This window comes from Aquila chrysaetos, chromosome 5 (assembly GCF_900496995.4).
Source record: "Aquila chrysaetos chrysaetos chromosome 5, bAquChr1.4, whole genome shotgun sequence".
NCBI lineage: Eukaryota > Metazoa > Chordata > Aves > Accipitriformes > Accipitridae > Aquila > Aquila chrysaetos.
In genome coordinates, this window is record NC_044008.1 from 24,788,372 (window position 1) to 24,813,139 (window position 24,768).

A 24,768-nucleotide genomic window follows, 5' to 3' on the forward strand; every position below is an offset into this window, starting at 1 on the left:
TCAGAAACATGTGCATATGGGCTGCCTTATTGCTCAGATTAGTTGTGAAAACAGCGTTCCCAACAGCTGCTGGAGACATAACCAGAAGTCTATACACAACACTATGTACCAACAAGCCATGGGGCAAGCACTAATCTGATGTATTTTGATGGCAGGGGTCTTTGGGTTGCCTTGCTTATCAAGAAGACAGAAGAATCATGGCGAGTGAAGAAGTGAATGGGCTCTGACAGTGCTGCTGATGGGAAGAGCTAAGGATGCATCTTGGAAGGGGAGTCAAGAGGCTGACCTGGCTGCAGGGAAGCACTGGGGGAAATAATTCATCTGGGTGCAAATAAGAACGCTTCTGCACTACCAAATTCCTCAACCTTTGATTAAAAGAAGGAAAACTCACCACCCACATTGCACAGGCACCCAGTGTCCTTCGTCCACGGATCCTGAAGGTCTATTTGATTATACAGAGAGGCATGCAGCTGAGTGCCAAGGGTGCAGCAGACTCAGGGTTTATTGCCCCTTTTGCCTACCTGAATCACACTAAAATAGGGAAGGCGAGAGGGACAAATAAATTTTACTGAATAAACATCATTCCCGTTCCCAGTTTTCTTTCCTTCCTACACAGCCAATACTTTTTAATCATCTTGTGTCAGTACCATGTCATGTTCTGTAATAACAGCGCGAGATGAACCTGCTTATCTTTGACAGCACAAACTATTTCTGTCAGGGTTTTGCTCAAAGCAAGTGCTCCTCCACATCTCTGCAGACTGGCCATTTCCTCAGTGCCAGTTTCTGCCACACCGAAAGATAAACTGCTTTGTACGCAATGATGATCTTAATGCTCTTGCTTTCATATAGCTGCTCTTATCCCTCAGGAAGAATCTCAGTGTGCTTTACAAACATTGCCAACAGATTTACAAACTATATATAGAAATAATTTCACTCGCTACTGATGTACAGACATAGGGTGACCACAGCAGCTGTTTGGAATTACATGGTGATATTGCTCAACAGTTTTGGACAGGAAGTAGAGGCCACTGTATTGCAAAGAAAGTAGCAGAGGAACTGCTGCATGCACAAAAAAAATGTGGGTTTTGGAAGTGCAGTTTGAATGGGATGCTGTTTAAGCATCTGCAGTTAGCCTATTCTTTCCCAAAAAAGCATGATAAAATAGGTAACATCTGCCATTGTAAGCATTACATTATTTGTGGTGGTATTTGCAAATATAACATATTTGTATGTCCAGGTTGGGTAGTTATTAAATTATAAGTGATTTATATTAAAAGTGCATGGATTTAATCTTTTGTTAATGCCTTAGTCCCAGACAGTTCTCCCATATAGCTTAGCCAAACCTACAGTTTGTCATTCAGATAAAAAAATTGCTCTATTTCTTTATACACAGACAGCAACACAGGTACTTCTATATTTAGCATTTCCTTGGGTTTTGTCACTTTTTTTTTAACAGTGTGTGTTTATTAAGCTTTTTTAAAAAAGGAGGTCCCAGCAATATAAACAAGTGATGTAATTCATAGGGAATTAAATACAAGCAGCAGTACTAACTAAGCAAATTTATTGTCTTTATTTATGTCTATTTTTTAAATAGTCCATATTAATGATAATGGGAGTTCTGGGCACTATATCTACCATGCACAGAATATGCAGACAAAAGGCAATGGTTTTGCCTGATCAAATGTAGAGATTTCTACTGAAATTGTAAATTTTGGAAATTAAATGCAAATACGTTGTACGTGTCACCAGAGCTAGACTGTTATATCAGTCTTAGGACTACTAACAATTTACTAATACATTTTTAACAGCTTTTCATGAGAACTGCAAAACACAGGTTCCTCAGAGAGTATTTCCTCTGATCTAAGTACCTCTTTTGCTGGTATGAGTGACACTTACAGGAGCATTTCAGAGAGAAAATGCTTCCCATTGCAATATATACCTTTAAATATTTATACAGTAATTTTGTGCACTTACCCATGTACTTCTTTCTGATTTATCCAGCATTTGTCCTGGTAAAGAATCGGGATGGATTTCTCTGAAGACTGCTCCATGCATTTGGAGACAGACAGTGTATTTTTGAATGAAGGTCATTATCTGTAGGGTGCAAAAGAGGACTCTGAAGGATAGGCACCTTGGGGGGAAAGGTGCCATTTTTAGTTACTGCAGCCTAAACAAACAACTTCCAGTAGAAAGGTCAGGAAAACAAGAAGGCTGAATAGGGCCATTAAGGCTGAAAATCACTTTGGTTGGAATTACTTTTCTTGATACCATTTTCCTGAACAGAGGTCTATCAGTCCTAAGGCTCACATGAAAAAAAAAGTACAGGGAAGGCTTTAAAAGGACTGATTTAGCAGGTAGACCAGAGCTGTGGCAGGGTACACCAGGGAGGCAAAGCTGGTTACACAGAGGACACAGAGGTGAGGGCAAAAGAGTGTTGATTACATGCATACTAAAGGGAGTGATGGAAAAGCAGGAGATGAGACCTGTTCTACAGAGATAAGCAATCATGAATTTATGCTACTTTTCTCCATGCACACCATAGCTAAACAGCTGGATATTGTAGAAGCTTTTTTCTGCCCCAAGGAAGGGTCAGAAAAAATCCCTTTGCCCTACCCCAGGGTAGATACAAAAGAGCCCGTGGCTTTGTGACTGTGTTTTTCCATGCATGACTCCTGTGCTATCAGCAACAGTCTGAGAAAGGGCAGCGCAGGCACAAAGAGCCCGAGCCAGAACAGTAACTGCTGTGAAACACTAAAATTGACTCCCCTTGATACCCAGAACAAGGTTCTGCCGTGCCAGCTCCCAAGGTTAGATGTTAGCCAGTGCATAGAAGTTTTATGGAAGGCACACAACTTTACAGTCCCTATAGGGAATAGCTGGTCATATACAGAACTCATGGCTATGGTTTGGTCCTTCACCGAGCTATGAAAACACTTACAGCTACAAAGTCCGTCTCGCTGGTGCTGCAAAGGCTGACGTAACTGCTGTTGAATGTCTGGCTCCTTGGAGAGCTCATCAGTCTGCTGCAGCTGCTTGTGTCAGATTTTATGAGAAACAGAGACCAAATGATACCTCTGCTTTCAAACATTGTCCCCAAACCAATAGGAGTCCCTACCCCAGAGCATGCCTGATTCAATGCCAGGGCATTTAATTACTTCTAGCCAACGTCGTCCACGGGGTGGACATGCCATGGAATTCGGTTGCGGTGGAACACCCCATGAGGCACACCCAAATAGCAGAGAAAATTAAACCCCAGTGTTGCAAGGGTTCAGTCAAAGTCCAAGCAGGGAAAAAGGGACTAGTTTTTTCCTACCAATTTCTTCTTCCATCTGGGGCTGCTGCCTTTGCCTCTTTTCACACAACCACCAGTCCTGGACCACTTACATTTCCTGCTCCCACCAGCACATACTCAACTCCATAAAAGTAGTATTCAATGGTCTGGCTGCAAAACATGGGAGTCAAAAGACTTGTGTTCAATTCCTAACTGTGCCATAAGCATAACATGGGGTATACAGCTCCCTTTCCAAGTCTATCTGGCCTTATATTCCATTTAAACCAAAGTCTTGCCCCTCCTGCCTCCATTCAGTTCACAGATGACTTGAAAGCGTTAAAGATGCTTTCTCATAATGTTGTATTTCCTTTAGCATCCAGTGGGGGGAAAAAGTCTTCAATAAATAAACAACTTCAACGTTGAAGGACAGAAAAGCTTTAAAACAGCACTAGGCCACCTTCTATAACAGGCTACCAAACAACAAAAAGAGCCCAGATGTGTTGTTTAAAAGATAAACACAGGAATATTATGTCTTTTTAGCTTACCTAATGATATTCTAAGGACTAGTTCATGATATTTTAAACACTTGGGGCAATGCTCTGTCCTAGAGCTGAATGCTTTGATGCCGCAGGCAATGTAACTATTGCCTGAGGCGTGTATAAAGTCCTAAATATAAACCTTGGCCCATGAACTAAAATTACTAATGGAATTTGGCTCTAGCCACAGAAAGGGTTTAAAATCTCCTGTCTAAAGCTCTATTTGATCATGTTTCCTTTGCTGGTTGCAGTATACTGTATCAGATACGTGACTACCCAGATTCTTGTGTTGTGGTCACTGTATTCATTAAAATTACCACTATTTAAGACATACTATTATTAAGCCTATATTTCTGTTTAGGAATTCCCACACAGAAATATCAGTTTATAGGTTATGCAGCATGCATGCATTTAGCCTGGTATGTCCAGGATGTTTTGGTCGGTGGAGACTTGACTGTGGACAGCTGTGTTGGGTTCACTGGGCGCTCTGTGCTCAGGCCATGCCTGGAGTCACCAGTCACCCGGGGCATCCTCCTGTCAGGGGCCTGGCCCCGATGCCAGATACCTAGAAATTTTTCACAAGTGACCAAATTCTTCCTTTTCATCCTGGTCAAAATTTCTGGCAAAAAAAACAGAGGACATGTCTTGGAAAGCCAGATGAATAGTAGCCCTAGTGAGAGAAGAAGCAGTAATTAAGCCTTCTGTTCAACCCTCCACATGTCCCAGACCAGTAATTTTCACTCCTATTTGCTCCTGTAAATCTGTTGCAAGGAAGGACAGAACCACAAAGGACTGATATAGCTGCCTTTGGAAGTGAAATTTACATCCCTGACTGAAGTTTTAGTAAGTTATATATGACAATGACATCCAGCAAATAAGGAGAATTTCTGAAGAACAGGGAGAGCCAGTGTAGGGAGCAGGGCAGAAGGATGCTTGAGCTGACCTTTGGTTTATGCGAGTGCGTGTATGTGTGCGATAACCAGCACATCTCTTAAATTACATGTTTAGCTAAACTCTGACTATGCACTACGTAATCCTGACATCCACCACCTGAAATCTTTTCTGAATTTCGGGGTTTTGGACTCTTTTTTGTCTTTTTTTTCCCCCAAGATGGAAGGGATGGTAGAATAGCAAAGGGAGCAAGTGCAATCCACTTTTAATAGAGTAATTTAAAGAATATTTGATCAGATGTGTTTCTTTAGACATGCAGAAACATACTGCCAAGTGCATCACAGCATGACTGAGGGCGTTGTTAGGTCTGGTCAAGAAGTGATCTGTCAAATCTCCATAGGAAACATAATTAAAGTTATGACATTGCAACATGTCTCAACCAAGGGGATATGCTGCTCGATTTCCTGGTTTGTTCATCCATCAAAATCTACTTTTTCTTTATAACAGCCTACTTAAAGTCCCTCAAACTTTGCCAAGCATTAAAACATGCAGTACTGGCACACATACAAGTCGTACCTGGAGCAAACACTTTGGAAAAACAGCTAAAAAGAATCTTTGAAGTGTTTGGACAATTTTATAATAGGACCATGATTTTCAAAGTACAAAATGTGCTACATTTCAGGCCAATTACATGACAGAGACATGGATTTAGTGGTTTAATTTTCTTTGCCAAGCTAAGTTAGACATTTATTTTCTTTTAGAGATAAACTAACGCTACAAACTGAGAGCAGCAATTGTATTTATCATCTTCATTGGGAAGTCCATCAGGAAAATTCTTCTTCTATTCTTTATTAATCTGAATTCCCATTTAAAGTGTACTGTTCTACATAATTATTATAGTGTCCTTATTCTGATTTTAGCCTATATTTAGAAGGTACAATGTATTAAAACATGAGCTTTAATGTTCTAGTTTGAAGAAAAATTTGTTCCCATAAAAGAGCTATTAACAACAAATATCAGAATGTTGTGAATGTATATAAAGCACCAAGCAGCTCTTTAGCTAGAAGAAAATAGTGAGGAAATGAGTCAAACTACAGACAGTATGCAGGTATTTTTAAAAACTATTCTAAACGTATCCCTTTTCCATACAGATCATATTCTTTATATAGGATATAGTTCTTGAGAACTGGTGGAAGTGGAAACTTCTTCATGGATGACAGTTTCTGGAGTCTCCTTAACCCCAAGAGTTTACGTATTTTCAGACGACACAGATGTTTCAATGGGCGAGGATTATCTAAAAATAATAGTGAGAGAGAAATGGTAGAAAAATCAATGCCATTATTAATGACTCTAAGCCAGGTCACAATCCCCAAACTTGCTCTAATAAAATTCATAATAAAATCTATTACCTTGGGGCATTATTATTTTGCCACTTCCGAATAAAATAGCAGTCTTTTAACTTCAAAACTGTGATGATACATGCTGCTGCTATTAATCAAACTTCTTTCATCCAATATCTGCCTTTTTGTCTTACTTTTGGAAATATGCACACTGTACTCTGTCTCCAAGGCACCCATCTGAACACCTAAATGAGGACCTTATTTAGCATAATCAATGGCAATTGATGAATGGTCTCTCCTTTCCCTAGGTGCATATCTTAAAAATTGCATGTTGAGGCCAGCCATGGCACCTTCCATTTCTGCTTTATCAGTAAGGCACCAGGACCAGACCTTACCATGCTTGGGCCTGCTCAGTCTTCTAAACAAATACTTCTTATCAGAATTTACATCAGTCAAAGAGCTCAGTTTAATTTAGTCTTCCTGAACATAAAAAAACCTTTCAAGGTACTTGAAATATCAGTAGTTAAGACTACCAAATTATTTTGATGTTCCTGTGACACTAACAAAAAGGACTTCCTCTGCATTCCAGTGTAAAATACCAAAGCAAAATTAAATACAGGGTACCAGTTTTAAACATAAATATTTTGCTCTTTAACAGGTGATGTTAAATCCAATTCTATTTAAAATGAAAAAAAAAAAAAGTCAAATAAAATTAATTCATGCAAAGAGAACATTTAATACATTCCCCAACAGATTTTTTTAAGTTAAGGTGGGTGAAACCTACTGCTGATGCCACCAATGGGGAAAGGTCCAGGCTAATGTGTAGAACTTCAAAAGTGAAGCATACATAAGAAATATTATTCAATTATTGTATTAGTAATTGCAAGTCTAGGTGTGTATCATGTAAATCGGAGTTAGGAAATGATGATACACAGACTGTGATGTTACATGCATTGTCACCACCTACCACCTTGAACATAGTGGGATCTAAAACATGCTCTTATGATAATCCTTGAACGATTAATAGACTTGAGAGATCAAGGGAGCAAAAAGAAGGATGGAAGTGTGAGCAATATTCCCCAATAAAAAAAGCTGTGCCCCATAGCTGTGCAATGACTAGTGTCACATGGGTTAATAAGGAGTTTGAGAAGTACCTCAGTGGTCTTGCTTAACCAAAAGGGTTTCCCACACAACAGTGACATTCCTTATGAGATCAATTCTCACCAGGTGCACGTTTGCCATATTCCAGTCCGATTAACTAATTTATGACCAGTGGCAAGAAGTAAAGATCTGTCTCGATCTGAGGACTGGATGACAGGCACAACCTGGTTCTTAGCTAGTACACATTTGGACTGCTAAAACACTTTGGATGAATGTGACCTGACATAAGCAATTAAATTCTCCTATAATAAATCATAACATCATTAATTAGAAGTTAGATATTTACCCAATATCTGACATATCTCTGTCCATTCTTTTTGTGTTTCTAAGACAAATTTAATTTTTGTGCATAGAGGAACATAATCCATGTAATCTATTAAAACACGAACCACTTTTCCTGCTAAATGTTTCAACCACGGAACAGCAATAAAGTCACAGAACTGAAAGGGAAAACACATCATGTCATAATTTCAAAATCTGTGCAGAGGAATGCCAAAATAACACATTTTAAAGCAATTACACAAGATAATTTAAAGTATTAGCAATGACCTTTAACAGTCATAAATTGATGCCTAGGTAGGTTACTTTAAAAGCCATTTTCTTCCATGCTTAACCTTTGCGATCCCTTAATTCATCTGCACAGGCCTGAAGGCCAATAATTATTATAACATTGCTATAATTTGCAGCACTGTTTTGTTCAACAGCGATATCTCTTTGGAAACACATCTACTCCATTGGTTAGGACACAAACGGGAATTCCAGAATCCTGCCTCATGATTTCCTAAAACATCCTTCCTAAATCTCTAATATATGAACCCTAACATAAAACCACTCTATGTACCTAATTTTCTCTATCCCAGAGTAGAAAATGAAAAATGGCTGTTTTATTTTTAGGGTGTTTTAAAGAAGGATTTCGCCCGTATGTTAATCTTAATTCTGCACAATAATTTGGAATGTTTAAACCTAACTAATGAAAAGAGCACAGTGAAGAGAAGGAAGGAAGGTATGTATTTACTGGATTATCCTTTATTACAGACGAAGTCCACCCAGGGAGAATCTCTTCTTCTGGAGTTGACCACACAAAAGAATTTCCAAAGATATCTTGATGCATACAGTCAAAACACATCTCCACATTATATCCATGGTTGAGCAACAGCCTCAGCATCACCTCATCATTCAAAGCATACTGAATGGCGCTGGGGAAATGCGTATCATTAACCAACATAAAGTAGCAATTGACATTTGCTCCATAAGATAGGAGCAGCCTTACAATTTCATGGTTGCCAGCTCTCACTGCCACAAGAAGACAGTTTAAAGGATCCTTGTTTGGATTTGCCCCTGCTTTGAGCAGTATTTCAGTGCAAAGAATGTCATTGTTAGAAACAGCAAAATAAAGTGCAGTTTTCCTTTCATCATCGTAACTATTTGAAATGTGTTCAGCCAAGAGAGTGTTGACATCAAAACCATTTTCAATGAGAAGCTCTAGGCACTGCGAGTTCTGGCCATCTGCTGCTGAGTGAACAGGGCTTAACCCACTTTTCTGGATTGCGGTTTGGGATGTGACCGGAATGAGATACTTCAGGGCCCTAAGAAACAGTGAATAAAACTAGTTAGGCATCGCTTTCCTGCAGGAAGAAAATGACCCTTATCCAGCTATATGCTAAATCACCAGCTAGACTCTTTACACAAGAAGATCCAAACACAGAAACACCAGTTTTGAGCACTGTCAATAGGACCTTGTGTTTAAGTTGTTTCAGTGGTTTTCACTTAGTTCTAAGGAGTATGTTTTGCATTTTGCTTTGTTTATACTAAAAAACACTTAAAAGTTAATTCAAACTAATGCCACATAGGCATTTCTGAAATATAAATGATCTATACATTTGCAAGTTTACCACAGTCGTCTTCAATGTGACCATGTGCCACACTGTATCTTAAAGAAAATGTAAAGTCCAAGCTCATACTCACAGGTAATGTCCCTCATAAGCCGCTTTGTGTATGGGAAGCAGTCCTGCCTTATTAGGCACATTGCCACTTCCTCCATATTCCAAAAGAAGGGCTATGCAGTCTGGATTACCTCCTCCAGCTGCTTCAAACAGTATCGATGCACCATCATCTGCTAAGGCCTGGACATCTCCACCTTGATGGAGGATAGAGTTTACAATTATATCCAAAGTGATTTGCAGATCACCAGAAAAACAAGCCCAGAGTACTTACCTCTTAATTTTCAGAAGTATTTAAGTTAAAACTTTACTAAAACAAGAAATATTTCTTGTGGCAAATTTAAAACTCAAAGGCAAGAGTTGTACAGATACAAGTTCAAATGCTCACCTGAGCGGGGTCTGCTTTGACCATACGTGTTGTAACTGAGACTTTTCAAAATTCTGGCATATTTTAAAAATACTTAATATCATTAATTAATATCAATATAATTCTGTACAAGGAAGAAAGGAAAGAAGGAAGGGAGGGAGGGAAGGGAGGGGAGGAAGGAAGGGAAGGGAGAGAGGGAGGGGAGGGAGGGGGAGTAAAGAGAAATAAAGAAGGGCAAGAAGGGCATGTATAGCAGTAAGTCCCTCCTTGACTGAAATAGATTGGTATCAACTCTGCCACTCCTCTCACATGCATTATGGAAACATGTAAGCATCACTCCAGTCTAGCAGGAACACTCATATATGCTTCCTTTCCTTCCAAGAAACCAAATCTTCTCATTCATCACTACTCTTTCTTTCCTTTTCCATGATGACCCTAAACCACCTCAGCAACCAGGCAAGATGCATGCCAGTGCAGAGGTGTATTTCCCTTTTACCTGACCACATACCTTTATGAATAAGATGCTCCAGCACATCACAGTGACCATATTCAGCAGCAACACCTAATGGTGTCACTCCATATCCATCCTTAAGGTTCACATTTCCACCATTCTTCAGAAGAAGAGCAACAATGTCTTTGCGTCCCTGTTTTGCAGCTTCATGCATTGCTGACCAACGTTTTACGCATGGCTGGTGGATACTACAGTTGTGTTTAATCAGAGTGGATACCATTTCGAAAGAGCCCCTTCTTACAGCTTGAAGATATTTTAAAAAGGAAGAAAATACAATTACATTTTCAGGTATGTCATCTTGAAACTTAAAGACATCTAATAAGTTTAGAAAAGCTTTTCCTTGTGTAGTGATATGAGGAAATTGAAAAGATTTCCAGTCCTAGAAATTTGGGAATCCAATTTACTGGTAAACAAATGGTAATGTCAGCTGCTTGGGAAATCAAGGTAAAGCGACACAAGCTGGAAAAAATGCCAGTTTGGAGCATGGAGGGCAAAAGCAGCACCACTTCGATTCTGAGAAAGCAGAAGCAGGTGTATCACAAGGAAAAGCAACAATAAAATATGGTCCTTACTTCTAAAGTTGGGGCAAACATTACAGTGTCCCCAGAAAATTCCACTTGTGACCTTTGTCACCTGGTAACTCTAATCCTAGCGTGTACTCAGTGGCTGCTGTCAGCCAAAGTACAGTTGACATCTGTCATACTTAAAGGCTACGTTCTGCCCTTTTGAGGTTCCAGGTTTGAAATTTTCATGGATAACTACACCTGCAAATTATTTATATATAAAATAATGATCCTGAGTAAGAGTCTAATTTTATTTCTGAACTACCCTTTGGAATAGTAGATCTCTCCGATGACTGATGGGGCAGCTGAGGGAGATCAACATCATAGGGTTTGCAAATTTAAGTTTTGTGAATGTCCCATTACACAAGTAAGAAGGTTTTTAAGAGGCAACAGTCTTTGTAATTATCCACAGTTGCTTTGAAGTAGAGTATTACCAAATGTACGTGGAAGCAGAAATCATCCCACTAGATAGATACTTCTTCAGCATTTACCTTTGTACTGAAGAGCCCTTTAATCCAGAGCTTTAAAATTAAAAGGAGTAACTAAATCATGAGCATCATCTATTAAGTGTTAAGCACCTGATCCTCTAGTTCACTGAGACTAAGATTGGAATGTATGACGCACAACAATATCTACATCCACGTTTTCAGTGCTAAGTGACAAAAAAACATAAAAAGCATCACATAAACAATACATAGCTGACAAATCTCATTTTCAGGAGTTTGTATAGATAAATATTTAGGAAAATAAATTGTCATTGTAAGGGGAAAGACCCTTTTCATAAGCTCTAGTTAACTTCTTGCAGGATTCATTAAAAGCAAAGTCTGAAAATAGCTTAAAAGTTTCACAGACTTACAATTCTTGCAAAGAGCTGAAATAATGCAAAGCAAGACATTGCAGAGGAACACTCTAGAAATGCCTCAGGGCCTTAAAATGTTAATACGGTAATCACATCTAATGAAAGTTAACAAAAATTCAGAGAACTGAATATTCTAATACTGATAATTGTATTATATATTGAATTTTATTATATTGCATTAATTTCACAGATCGATTCTCTTCAGGAGAATAGAAGTTCAGAAAGAACATTCAGACAGAATTCAACAGAAATTAGAAGTTAATATAGCTAAATTACTAACATACAGTAAAGCTCATTTAAGTCTACCAATAGCATAAAATCTTCCAAAGAAATCATCTTTCTTTAGATTGGGGTATTGCTTAGAAATGCAGTTGAAGCTTGTTTTCAGTGCAAGAGGGGAGGGAAATGAGATGGGAGATTCTGAAATTGAAAATGCCTGCCTACTCCTGAAGAAATCATCTGATAAAACCAAAAATCTCCAATAACCTCCAGACCTCCAGAAAAAGCACATTCAAGTTAGAGCAACAGCTTATTCTTGTACCATACTTGTAGCTTAAGGTGGTCAAATAGGCCCAGGTTCATAAAGGTCTTATAGCACCTGAAGATACAGAGAAGATACCTTGAACAAAAAAATAGGTTCCATTTTCTTAGGAGCAGCTCAGCGATCACCTAAAGCATAAGGAACACCTTTAAGATCAGCTCAGTGATCACCTAAAGCATCATGAATGTTGAACTGAATGTTGGGTACATTTCACCAAGTGCTGGGCATTTAGTTTCATCTAAAAAGATGACCAGCATCTAATCCACACAAGTCAACAGGAGCACTTGGGTGAGCACTTAGTGGAGGGGAAGCGCTGCCATTCACTTTGCTTAAACCCAGGGAGAGGAGGCAATTACCGATAAGAAGTGGAGTTTCTCCTTTGTCATTTGTGGTATTGGGCCAAACACCCTTTTCCAGTAATGTTCTTACATTTTCCACAAAGCCGGCTTTTGCTGCCAAAGTTAATGGTGTTTCTCCATCGCAAGTTTTGTATTCCCACATTGTTTTATAAGATGCTAGAGGTAAGAAAGTGAGAAAAAACAAAATTAAAGCACAAGTCTGTTAACACATACACATATCCTTAAATGCTAAGTCTTCAGGAAAATTACTTGTAATTATGTTTAACTTGACCTAACTAGCACTGTCAACCACACTGAATACTGGACAGTAACTTTTGCTCCATCTGTAGGTTTCTGAATGAAACATTAAAAACTGTCCAAGTTCTTTGCTGGTGTAAACTGATGCAACTTTCCCAAAAAGAAAATTTGCCTGAATATTTAAACAATATAAGCAAGACGCTCCATGGAGGATTTGATCATACTTTTTTTAGTAAACAGTTCTAGCCTGTTGTTGTGGATGGCTGTTTATTGCTCTATGTTTCTTTGCTGCTCCCTTTATCTTGTGGGATATTTTTACCTTACTCACCATCTAAAATGATTTCAAGTATTTGCTGAATTGGCTGAGCTGCAGCCTCGTGTAGTGGAAACCACCCTCTTTCATCAGCTTCATCCAAAGCATATTTCTGTTTCACAAGTTCTTGGAGCCCAAACACTTGACCTTAAAAAAATCCAACAGATAAATAAGATGCACTTGGAAAAATAATATAAGGGAAGTCCAGTTTTGCAAAGGGGCTATTTTATTTTAGGGTTTTTACCTTCCTTTATGGATGTTACAATTTTCCTGTTTTCCTCACTAGGTGGTACAAAACTATCCAAAAAAGAGCAGAAAATAGTAAATATAAAAAAAAAGTAGATGCATTATATTATTTATTCAATACTTTCCATTAGTTTCTCATCTGAGCCAACTTTCCTTTGAATACATCAACGACAATCTTGATGAACTTTGTGACTTCCTAAGTTACACCTGTACTATGGACCTTCAGAGTATCCGAAGTTCTTGAGTTAGGTGCAATTTCTGCTGCAGGCTGACCTTATACATCTCCTAATTTACTAAAGAATTCTGATGTGGACTAAAAAGCTGTATTTACCCCACACTACAGAAATGAGCCCTTCAGATTCAGAAACCTTAGACAGCGAATGAGAATGTGATGGTGTCAGAATGTCAATATTCGATAATGAAGGAGAGTTTGATGATATTCATGGTACCATTTTCCCTGAAAAAGAGTTGTAATGTTTTTACCAATATCATTTAAACCTCCATAAGATGGAATTTAAATGCTGGTGCCTGCTAGTTCCTTGAGATAGTTTCATGATAAAAGCATATTAAAAAATAGATGAGATTTAATAAAAAAGAAAAGCAGCCAAATAACAAGAGTACCCAGTGGCTCTGCTGAGAGTCTTCAGTGAAAAGGGAGATTCCAGTCCTACAACAGGAGCTCCATGAGGACCCAAACCTTCATGAGATCCCACAGGAAATAAGAAAACATTAACAGTCTCCCAAGACTTAGAGTTCTATATCTTTCCATTTTAGACGGGGCAATCTACAAAATGTATTTACGGGATTATTGCCGAAGAACTTCTATTAAGAAAAAGTTCAGCTTTGTTTAAGACATACACATTTCAGTAAGACAGTAAATGGCCTGAAAAGCTAAGGGAAGTATTAGTTTAGCCAAGTGAATCTCATCTCCCTAAGCTCTCATCACCCCACATAGCTCAGCGGAGGTCTACATTTCCTAATCACAGGAACCACTCTTAACCATAACATTAATGTCACATATGAACCCTCGCTGGAACACCCCTGTGGGTTTTTCGTTGTTGTTCTGGTTTGGATTTTTCTTGTATGCATATGTATCCGAGTGCACAGGGAAAGACTGGGACACTGTTACAATTACAGGGCAGACAGATTACTAACAAATCCAAATTTATTGTCTGTAAAGTTTGAGGGTTTAGAAACATTTGAGAAAAACAAAATCAACATTTCTATTTTGTTTAATCTTTTCAAGCATTGCTTCAGACAGTGCTTCACTGAGAAAGAGGCATAATACCCAAACTAAGCACTGTTTTAAGCATGATATAAGGCACTAACTATCAATGCCTCAAAACACTGTTAAAATATGGCATCTCTTAACACATCTGGAATTGACAGTACCTGTCATTATAGGTGGAAGACACTGGTGGTTTGGCCCCATTTGATTCTTGAATGCTAAGCTGTATGGCATACTCAGTGAGCAGATCTTCAACTAAATCTTCTCTTTCATCCATCATTTTTATCGTGAGCTATAATGATGAGCTATTTTGAAATACACACAAAAATACACTGCTGAGGATCATATCTTGCTTAAGGTATTTTTTATAATAAAATCAGGTGTTTCCATACATTTCTTTTAATTTAATATTGTTTTGGTGAGTTTACTCCCATTTAAAAATGAAAAATCGATAGAAAACAACCCTGGAAATATTTAGTACTAGACATGCCATTTAGGAAAAGTCTTTTTATTGTTCACGTGCTACATTTGTCATCTACAGACAAATACTGGGCAATTTGTGAGCCATAAAAGAAACTTCTCCTCTTTATAAAGCTGTGGTCATCAAGTCAGTGTATATACTATTTCCACACAAGCATGAATAATGAACAGTAAACAAAGTTATCACCTCATGAATGATTCCTATCAAACACAGGCATTCACAAGGAATTCATGAACATAAAGCACAAATACATATACATTTAAAAATTATAGACACAAAAAAGAGAAACACTCAAATTGTTTGAGAATTACTTACAGAAAGGGCCTGCATTTCGGAATGAAACACACGACCAGTTCTAAGGGTGATCACACATTGTACTTATTCAGGATTTACACAAACATCACATTATTTCAGAGAACTCTGAACTAACTTGACTCTTTAGCATGGGGAAAGACCATTTTTTCCTGCTTCCTTCACCCAGGGTGGTACTGGAAGCAGATACAAGATGCATCCACCAGTCAGTGCCATTTGGACACAGGATTTTAGCATGCAAAAGCCCACAGCATGTGACTACAGTTTAGGTGGTGACACGTCATCCAGTTCTGAATTCAGAAGAATTTTACTATCTTTCAACACTTAAAGCAGGGCTTATAAGAAACATGGGGACAGACTTTTTAGCAGGACCTGTAGCAACAGGACAAGGGGTAAAGGTTTTAAACTAAAAGAGGGTAGATTTGGACGAGATATAAGGAAGAAATTTTTTACGATGAGGGTGGTGAAACATGGGCACAGGTTGCCCAGAGAGGTGGCAGATGTCCCGTCCCTGGAAGCATTCAAGGCCAGGTTGGACGGGGCTCTGAGCAACCTGATCTAGTTGAAGATGTCCCTGCTCATTGCAGGGGGCTTGGACTAGATGACCTTTAAATGTCCCTTCCAACCCAAACTATTCTATGATTCTATGAAAAGTTTTCAGCTGTAAACCTCTATTCACCTCTCCTCTCCTGGAGCTGGATGGGGATGTTTTCTCAAATAAAAAAATAATAAAGGATTTGAGAGAGATGATACCAAATGCAAAACCCACTTTATGTTAATATAATAATGTACAAGATTTTTGGACTTCACAGACAGGTCGTTGTACAACAAAACATTACAATGTTCTTGTGTCATTAATTATCACTTCTAAAGATCATTAATATATTTTAAAAACCCCCAACAAACAACCACAAACACTTGCAAATCTTGCTTTATTTTTACATTGCCAAAGCACGGTCTATCAAAGCAGACTAAGGACTTCGGAATCTCTGCACTAATTCTGCAGTCATGAAGTTTAATGGACATTCACAGAAGTTCGGTACACAAGCCCGGGTGATGGTGAAGCCATGCCAGCTATTATATTCAAGGTGTGAGATTAGTTGGAAGGCTCAGCGGATTAGTAACAGAGAATCTCAAAACATTTTAACTATAGTCATCAGCTTAAATTCAGTCTGCTCATATCACCAACTTTAACTGTGGCTTACGTTCACTATGCTTTTTGCCAGTGACATCACATCAGCCAAACACCTTGCTAGTAAATTGTAATTGGAAGATCAGGAATGTTGCTCTTCACAACATCTTGCTGTAGGTTCTTGAAGTGTAAAATGTAGTATGTATATATCGTAAAACATATATAAGGAACAAAAACTTAATATATGCCTGTCTGTATCTACCTAGGTTTTTACAAGTGGGCTTTGGGTTTTGCCAAAGTTTCTTTCTTTGATTCAATCTTGGTGGCTTAACACATTTGTCCTGTAATCAGACTGGGGACACCAGATGTTGAATTATTTTTTAAAAAAGTTTTAGACTATTACTCCCACAGCTCACAGTGTACTGTATCTACCACACAGAATGCTTATCATCCTCAAAGTGTTGCACAAATATTAAACAATTATACTGAGCATCTGTTGTATGTTTCTCACAGAACGATTGTTGTGGGTGTCGTGGTTTAACCCCAGCCAGCAACTAAGCACCACGCAGCTGCTCGCTCACCCCCCCCCCAAGTGGGATGGGGGAGAGAATTGGAAGGAAAAAGGTAAAACTCGTGGGCTGAGATAAGAACAGTTTAATAGAACAGAAAGGAAGAAACTAATAATGATAACAATAACAATAACAAAATGACAATACTAATAAAAGGATTGGAATATACAACACAAGTGATGCACAATGCAATTGCTCACCACTCACAGACTGATGCCCAGTTAGTTCCCGAGCAGCAATCCGCCCCCACAGCCCCACTCCCCCCAGTTCCTATACTAGACGGGACGTCACATGGTATGGAATACCCCTTTGGCCACTTTGGGTCAGCTGCCCTGGCTCTGTCCCCTCCCAACTTCTTCTGGCCCTCCAGCCTTCCTCCTGGCTGGGCATGAGAAGCTGAAAAATCCTTGACATATATACAAAATATAAACACTGCTTAGCAACAACTCAAAACATCAGTGTGTTACCAACATTCTTCCAGCTACAAGAAAGAAAATTAACTCTATCCCAGATGAAACCAGGACAGTGGGATGTCCTAGTCATTTTGCAAATAAAGACGGAATGTTGTAGAAATTTGGAGGCCATTTTCTGAAAATGATCTGCGAGGGAAAGTGCTAACCAGATTTCTTTTTAGACTAATTTCTGCATTATTCCCATAAATAATAAGTCAACTGAAGTACTGCAGCCAATATTATAATCCCATCCACAAATATTTTACTACCTAGCATGTTATGATAAAGCTTGCAAACCAAAATTAAATTGGTAAGGGCTTAGAGTCAGATTGACTCAGAAGCTAAAGGCCTCTTGGATTCAGATTCCCACATAATGCAGTTTTCCACCTCTTTCAATATGTACTGGAACGATGTCCCAGGTTTTTAACTGCAAGGATGGACAAACTGAAGGAAAGTGGAAAAAATCTCCACTTCAGTTCCATTTTCTTTGAAGGAAAAATATACAACTTTGGTCTCAACTGCCACCTCTGACTGCAAAAAAACCTTCCACATATAAAAAAAACACTCATGGACATATTTTCTTTTGGGGCTTAGAAGAACAGACCTTTATGTTGTTCATAAGAGACAATGCTTTTCTGAAGGGTTCTCTGTTCCTTCCTTCTGAGTCTCTAACCAAGGCTTCAGTGTAACAGTCCAAAAGAAATTTTCACACATAAGTTAGACTGATGAACTGGTCAGCACAATGCAGACACACATATCAAAATCTTTCACATACTACCTAATGTTAAATCTGTTGCACATCGTATTAATGCTTAGAAGTTCTCAAAGTTATGTTCTGGTATACTGAAGTTTAGGTAGGACTTCTCATGCAAAAAAGATTTCTGACATGCTGTTGGACAGTATGAACAAGATGAACTTCTCTGTAATTCGAAAAACCAATGATAACGATGTTCTGAAACTCTTATGATCAAAACAAGCTTATGAAAGCCCATGAAGTTTGTTGCAGCAAAAAGAAATTAATAAGAAATTGTTTTGGTTTTTTTTAAATATAGTTTGCTTTATGCAGAAAGGAAAGTATCCCATGTCAAACTTTCCAGGTGTAATACAAAATATAGCAACTTCAAAAACCTACAAAGAACAAAGCAGCTGACCATCTTTTTTTTCTAAATGCTGCCATCTTTTTTTTCTAAATGCTGCCACAAGTTTCTTATTAACCAGAATATAAGATTTTCATCATCAGTAAGGCCATGAAACTGACCCTCTCTTCCTCATCTCTTGTTGGCAATGCGCTTTGTTGACAGGCAGGAGAATTCTGAGTCTAGGTTCTTTTGTGCGTTTATCTTCATGTTTTCATAAACGCTTTTCTAATTCTGACGGCACCTTAAAGCTTCCATTGTTTAACCCACAAATATACACTGTTCTGAAGACTGACAAGCCTTTTAGACAGCAAAGATAAAATCTCTTTTGGATTAGCTGTTTTAGAAGTGTATCTCAATAAACATATCTACAACCTCTTCCTGCCATCAGCTAAACGGAAAGTACATTTTAGAATAAATTTACATTTCACTGGCAGCTGGGAGGTGCTCCTAATGAGACTAAACAGTCAATTTACATAAGATAATTTATTAAGGAAAAATGTGTAACATTTATAATCTCATTTCCTCCACAAGAGCTTAACGGCAAACAGAAACTACCTTCCCTTTCTTCAAACCTTTCATTCTGAAAACCCTCCATTTGAAGACTTCATGCCATTGCTGAAATTTTTGAAGCATCTTTTTAATGATTCATGATCACCCTATCAGATCCACATGGATGGACCTTCATGCCCTGCAAGCCCTACTGAAGTTGCTGTCCTTAGGGGAATTGAGACTGAAAATTATTATATTACAGCCCATCATATTATATTTACCCTGGAGCCCGAACCAAAAAGACTCCTGAAGACTTATACAGGCCTTGGATTAGACCCTCACATTGCAAACTCTCTGAAAAAAAGGCTGTTTTGGTATATTGCAGTATCTTTATGAAGGTGTTCACATATGATTTAGTCCTGTGAGGTGATCAATACCCTTCAATGTCACTGATTCCAAGAAGAGTTAAAAGCACAGAGCATCTTGCAGGATAGTGATTTAGTAAGAAAATCCTTTTATTTTCAGAAAAAAAATTATTGCCTTTCTACCTCCCCTTTATCTCCAAAAGCTCCTCCAAAAGAGGAAGAAATCAGTTTACAGGTCATCATAGAAACTTGTTTCTTTCCTCTGGTCATATAACTTTCATACCCATTTGGTCATCTATCTCCTGCTTTGCTGTATTCCCTAGAACTGATTATGCCACAGGCAACACAGAGTTCTGTTTGAACACAGACTTAACCAGAAGGGTCTCAGATGAGCAGTGTTTCAGAATTGTTGTGTGTACTGTTTTCAAATTACCTTACCCCCCCAAAATTAATAATGTATTATCAAATGAGAAAGTTAGTAAGGTAGCAAGTGACTGTGACATGGTAAAGTAAGTATAAGGCAAACAGCTCACCACAGCACAAGTGCTGGACACATTGCCAGGGGTCTATACGTGCTTCGAGAGCCTGATTTGCTATATCACTGCTGGTAATACGCTGTGCTGAGGTGACAAGGTCTGACTGAAGTGTGGATCACAGTGGAATTATAACAGCACGGCTGGTACACTGAGCAGCAGCAGAGACATCCTGCTACATTACGTGATGTGGCAATGAAAAGGCTAAAAAGCTCAGCAGCAAAATCTCCTTCCATTTACCTATGGAAGTTTCACAATTACCAGACCCAGGCACTAGATCACTAGAAACAGTTGCAAATGCTTACTCTAAACAACATCTATTTTTTGTATTACCAAGAATATTTGCCTTAAACAACATTTTGAGTAGTCTAGTATTTTTTTCTATTTATGCCTGAAAAACTAGGTATTAATTCTTGCCGTTTTCCTTAAAAAAGAAAGTTTTGCTCTTAAGTTACCATTTTTTCATTGAAAAAAATCTGAACTACTTGCTAATCACAGAAGTTGCATGTTTCCTTGGAAAGAAGTGTTATCAAGCGTTCATCACTTCTAAACACATAGGTATAAAGTTAAAGTTATGTGAGTGTTAATGTTATTCTAATTTCTTATCCTTAAAATAAACTAGACAATCCTAGCTTTGCTCTCTATAAATAGAAGGCCCTTAGGCATGCAAAGAGGTTATTCATAGCAATAAAATAATTAATAGCAGTCTAAATTTGGACTCAATCTATTAAATATTACAGTTTTAAACCATTTCTCTGTTAGTCTAATTGGCGAGCATACCATATATTCTCACCTTTTCAACCCATTATCTTGCCACTGTTACTCTGGGGCCTGCATTTTGAACAGCCAGGAATGGTGCCCTGCAAGCTGATGTGTCCTGTGATACTTCTAAAATTAAATACGCAGTTGCTAGATAAATTAAGGTCTGACCTTGTACAACTGTAACACAAGCAGACTCGACCCACAGGAAAGTATTACACATGACTTCTCTAAAATCTTGTCAAATGTAACACGAGGTCTGGATGGTATAATAAGATTATCTGTGCCCTCATTGGTTCAACAACTCTCATTAAGAAAATAAATTATTTGCTAATTTAGTCTCAAGGACTACATTAACAAAATCTGGTAACATATTTACATAAATTAAAACAAATCTGAGAACGTTTAGCCTTTAACTAGTTGTAGATCCCACCATATTACATCACCAAACACTAATCTCTCTCTCTCTCTCAGGCTGATACGATGCAAAGCTTTATACAGTCAATCACAGCCAATTATAGTACTTACTTGACTAGATTTAATAACTTGAAATTGGACAAAGAAGCAGGAGGCACAGCACCACAGACAGCAGTGATGCAAAAGCAGAATAACCCAAGAGTAAGATCAAGAATAGCAGTACCCAGCAAGTTAAATCACAGGCATAGGATGAGGAAGAAGCTGGGTACATACCACTGATGTAGTACCTCTGTCTTGTTTTAGTTTTAACCAATTAGTTACTATCTTTACCCAAAATTAACAGACAATAAGGGAACAAAACAAACTGAAACAAACTTCCAACTTATCTTTAATTGTTCTGATGAAATGAAATTGTACACTGTGAACCCTTCCACAGCCCATGATTCACTTGCATTTATAGAACCATAAAACTGTAACCTTAACTAAGGCACTACATGCATCTCATGTTTGGACACAAGATCAAGAAAATCATTTAATGATGATAAATAATATTCACTGCAACTTCTTTTGCCAGCGCGACCTAAGTAAGTGTGGCGAGCCTCCAAAAAAACCAGTACAACAGAAGCAGACAGGACAGTGCCGAGACTCTGCTCTACTGTTAGCTAAGAGATGATAAGAACAGAAATATATTCTTATACAATAAAAAAAGTATCTAAAATATGTATTTATAATCTATGTAAAGAAAACAAATGTTTAAATTGCTTACCTTGAGTTCTTTCATTTCCTTTACATAACCAGGACACTATAAGAACTAGTACATATCCACATTACAAGGATCGCTTTTCAGATATTTTTAATAATATTTTGCATTGCTATGTAAACAGTGTCTGATTCTGCTCTTATGTTGTTACTAGGCATAAATCCATCAGTCAATTATGTTCCATACATGTAAAGCCAGAATAAATAAGACTCTTGTCCAGATATCAAATCATATGGCAATTTGCAAGACTTCACAGTGAGATAAATTCATTGGTGAGACAAAAAAGGGAAGAGAAGTCACAGCTATAGCAAGGCCTTCTTAGGGTGCCTACACACTGTATATTAACAAACAGGATAATACTCCTAAGACTCCCCAGTGTTAAACGGATAATAAACTGTGAAATGCTATGTGGGTGGTTTGGGGTTCTTTTTTTGGTTTGTTTTCAAAACCAGGTAATTATTGAATGCACTCTAATTCTCATGTCTTGGAGTTGTTATATTTTAAAATAAATTATGTACTGAAAAAGAGTTTGGCAGTTTGGGGAACCTCCTACTGTATCACTTCTGGATTGATTTCATGAACTGTCTCATCAACATGGCTTACTATTTTTTACTCTTTGTACTAGGACGTGGCAAGGACACCTACATGCTCGGGCTGTCTAAACAGAGAGTTAGAACTACTGTTTGAATGACGCTAACTGAGCTAATTTGGCTAAAGAAGATCACCAGGCACAGAACAATTCGTGTTGTGGTTGGTTAGTGTAATCAGGAGATAGATCATCTGGTTGGACCATCACAGAGAAGGAAAAATGCAGGGATAAGCCAGTAAAAAAGGCAGAAATTTTAAAAGAATGTCATTTTGATAGAAAAGAGATATTCTCAGTGCCTTGTAAAGAACCCTAGCTCTCTCTGATGCAATCTCAAAGAACACTCAGAAGTGGAGAAGCACAAACTCTGAATTCTGAGATAAACTGTATTAGTCACTTTGCTTTAGTTATGGAATAGCGGTAGTGCGTGTCTGTCTTATTAAAAGACTGACTTTCAGGTAGAACTCTATGATATTCTGAAACTTGGTTTGTTGGGTTTTCTTACCAGTTATGGAAAACAGGAGCTCAAGAGCAGGCCAAAGGAATTATAAAGAAAAATTTGCCCACAATAAATACTACATAAAGTTACAACACAATTATTATCAAATCCTTCTATGCAAAACTCACCCTTTAAATTAGCAGCTAGGCCATAAAGACTTAATATGAGGACAACTGGATCTTCAAATGAACATCATGTTTATCTCCACCAATAACTTAAACTGTCTTTTTATTGCTCTTTTCTCCCATTCTATCTCAAGTCCCTTAATTAAGTTTTCTATTTTCTGTCAGTATTTTACAAGTTTTTTTTGCTTTATTAACCAATCACGTTAACTCAGAAATTACCTATTTGCCATATGCTATTACAGTGATCCTTATTTTTTAATCTGCAGTTAGCTACTTTTAACACAATTTCTTGGTCAAACCAATTTCACAGCTAAAATTCATAGAAGGTATATGCATGCTTTGGCTTATTAAACAAATTCCAGCATACTTGTGACTATTCTCTGAAGTAGAAAATTATCAGCCTCAGGAAGACTTGACTGATAAATACATGCACATACAACCCTTTAATATAATAATTTTGCTAAAAATATATAATATTCTAACTGTTTATAAGCTTCTGCATTATTTTTAACTTAGACCCTATTCCCAGGCATAAAAATGCTTACTGTTACACACTGCACCAGTTATCAATTGGAAAGTATTTATTTTTTATACATATGTTGCAGAAAACTAAAATTCATGTACTAGAAACATCTGCAAATGCTAAACACGTTTCATGAAAGAATGACAGAAGCTGACACATACTCGAATCACATCTACTACACCAAAATCTCACCTTGAGTGGACATACACAGCTTTATTTCAAAGTAAACTCACACAAAACTGCTCTCAGCAGCAAACAAACATACTTCTGAAGCTTTAAGACTTGACACAGTTGTTTTGACTCATGAAAGGGAGCTTTGAAATCAACTCTGAAGCTTGGACTAAGCTTGGACTCAGCAAAACATTTTGGAAAAAAACAAGTAAAAAACTGCAAACCTGTAATAGTTCTGAGAACTCATTACTGGCAGTTAGTTAGCTATCACTTAGCAAGAATCTGTTGATTTCAAGTACTGTCATCAGCCACACAGAACACATCAGCCAGGTGCATACTGCATCTTTACTAGAAACGCGCTGAAAATCTAAATGCAACACACAGCACTCACTTCTGTTTGATGCATTTCTAGTAACAAATCTTTCAATGGAGTATTCCTTATTTAGAAACTGCTAAGGTCTGCAAATTGATCATAAGCTGTCATTAGCAATTCCATGTAGGAAACTTCACTAACAGGACACATGTTTATATTTAAAAGGGGATATTCAAATCTACGTGTAACTGCAGCAAATCATGGCCTGTAATGTACTGCTACAGCACAACCAGCCCACCTAAAAGCGCTGGGCTCCAAAACTTGGGCTGCCTACAGATCAGACACCACTCCTGAACAAACACTGCACGTGGGCCGGCCCGTGGTGGTTTCAGAGCCAGGGATCTGAGAGACCCAGGCCTACCAGCCTCTCTCCCCATACAGGCACAAGCCGCGCCGGCGAAGACAGGCCGGCCCCGGCAAGACTGGGCAGCCGGGCGCCACACAGGCGGCAGCCCCGCCTCCCCTCCCTGCGGCTCCACAGCAACGGCCTAGCCGCCTACCCCCCCACAGCGGCCGCCACGCCACACAGACGGGCTTTCTTCAGAGGGGGAGACCTCGCCGGGCCGGGCCGGGCCGCTGCCAGCCCCCCGCGCCCCCGCCTGAGCACGAAATGGCGGCGAGCGCCGTCCCGGGCAGGGACGACCAAATCGCAGGCGACCACCCCCACCACCCCGCCGCCGCTGCTATGCGCATGCGCCCCGCCCTCAGCGCACGCGCACT

The 24,768-nt window shown here is 38.5% G+C and overlaps 1 protein-coding gene and 1 long non-coding RNA gene across 7 annotated transcripts; both read right to left on the reverse strand.

Moving 5' to 3' along the window:
* Window positions 1–390: 390 nt before the first annotated feature.
* Window positions 391–4,733, reverse strand: LOC115342186. Its single transcript, XR_003923666.1, has 3 exons — window positions 2,939–4,733; window positions 1,975–2,094; window positions 391–521 (listed from the first exon to the last, which is right to left on the reverse strand). It is a non-coding gene; the product is annotated as an uncharacterized LOC115342186 (long non-coding RNA).
* Window positions 4,734–5,312: 579 nt separating this feature from the next.
* On the reverse strand, window positions 5,313–24,705 carry ASB15 (ankyrin repeat and SOCS box containing 15). 6 transcript variants are annotated; one of them, XM_030016151.2, is made up of 11 exons: window positions 20,629–21,174; window positions 17,879–17,987; window positions 14,528–14,668; window positions 13,134–13,186; window positions 12,905–13,036; window positions 12,337–12,495; window positions 10,015–10,260; window positions 9,165–9,336; window positions 8,215–8,785; window positions 7,486–7,639; window positions 5,313–5,992 (listed from the first exon to the last, which is right to left on the reverse strand). In XM_030016151.2, exons 3-11 carry the CDS (start codon window positions 14,641–14,643, stop codon window positions 5,820–5,822), a joined length of 1,776 nt encoding a protein of 591 aa, XP_029872011.1. In that variant the 5' UTR covers window positions 14,644–14,668; window positions 17,879–17,987; window positions 20,629–21,174; the 3' UTR covers window positions 5,313–5,819. The 6 variants fall into 6 exon arrangements, with proteins under 6 accessions (XP_029872011.1, XP_029872012.1, XP_029872013.1 ...); XM_030016152.2 differs by lacking the exons at window positions 17,879–17,987; window positions 20,629–21,174 and adding an exon at window positions 24,287–24,705; XM_030016153.2 differs by lacking the exons at window positions 17,879–17,987; window positions 20,629–21,174 and adding an exon at window positions 21,778–22,705.
* Between the last annotated feature and the right edge of the window lie 63 nt (window positions 24,706–24,768).

Excerpts from the sequence above, each read along its gene's own strand:
- ASB15 (XM_030016152.2), bottom strand. The coding sequence starts at position 14,643 with ATGATGGATGAAAGAGAAGATTTAGTTGAAGATCTGCTCACTGAGTAT. Across the intron at positions 13,037-13,133 it reads TGTAACATCCATAAAGGAAG|GTCAAGTGTTTGGGCTCCAA; the intron begins GTAAAAACCCTA and ends GATTTTTTTAAG. Across the intron at positions 7,640-8,214 it reads CTGTAATAAAGGATAATCCA|TTCTGTGACTTTATTGCTGT; the intron begins GTAAATACATAC and ends TTTCCCTTTCAG.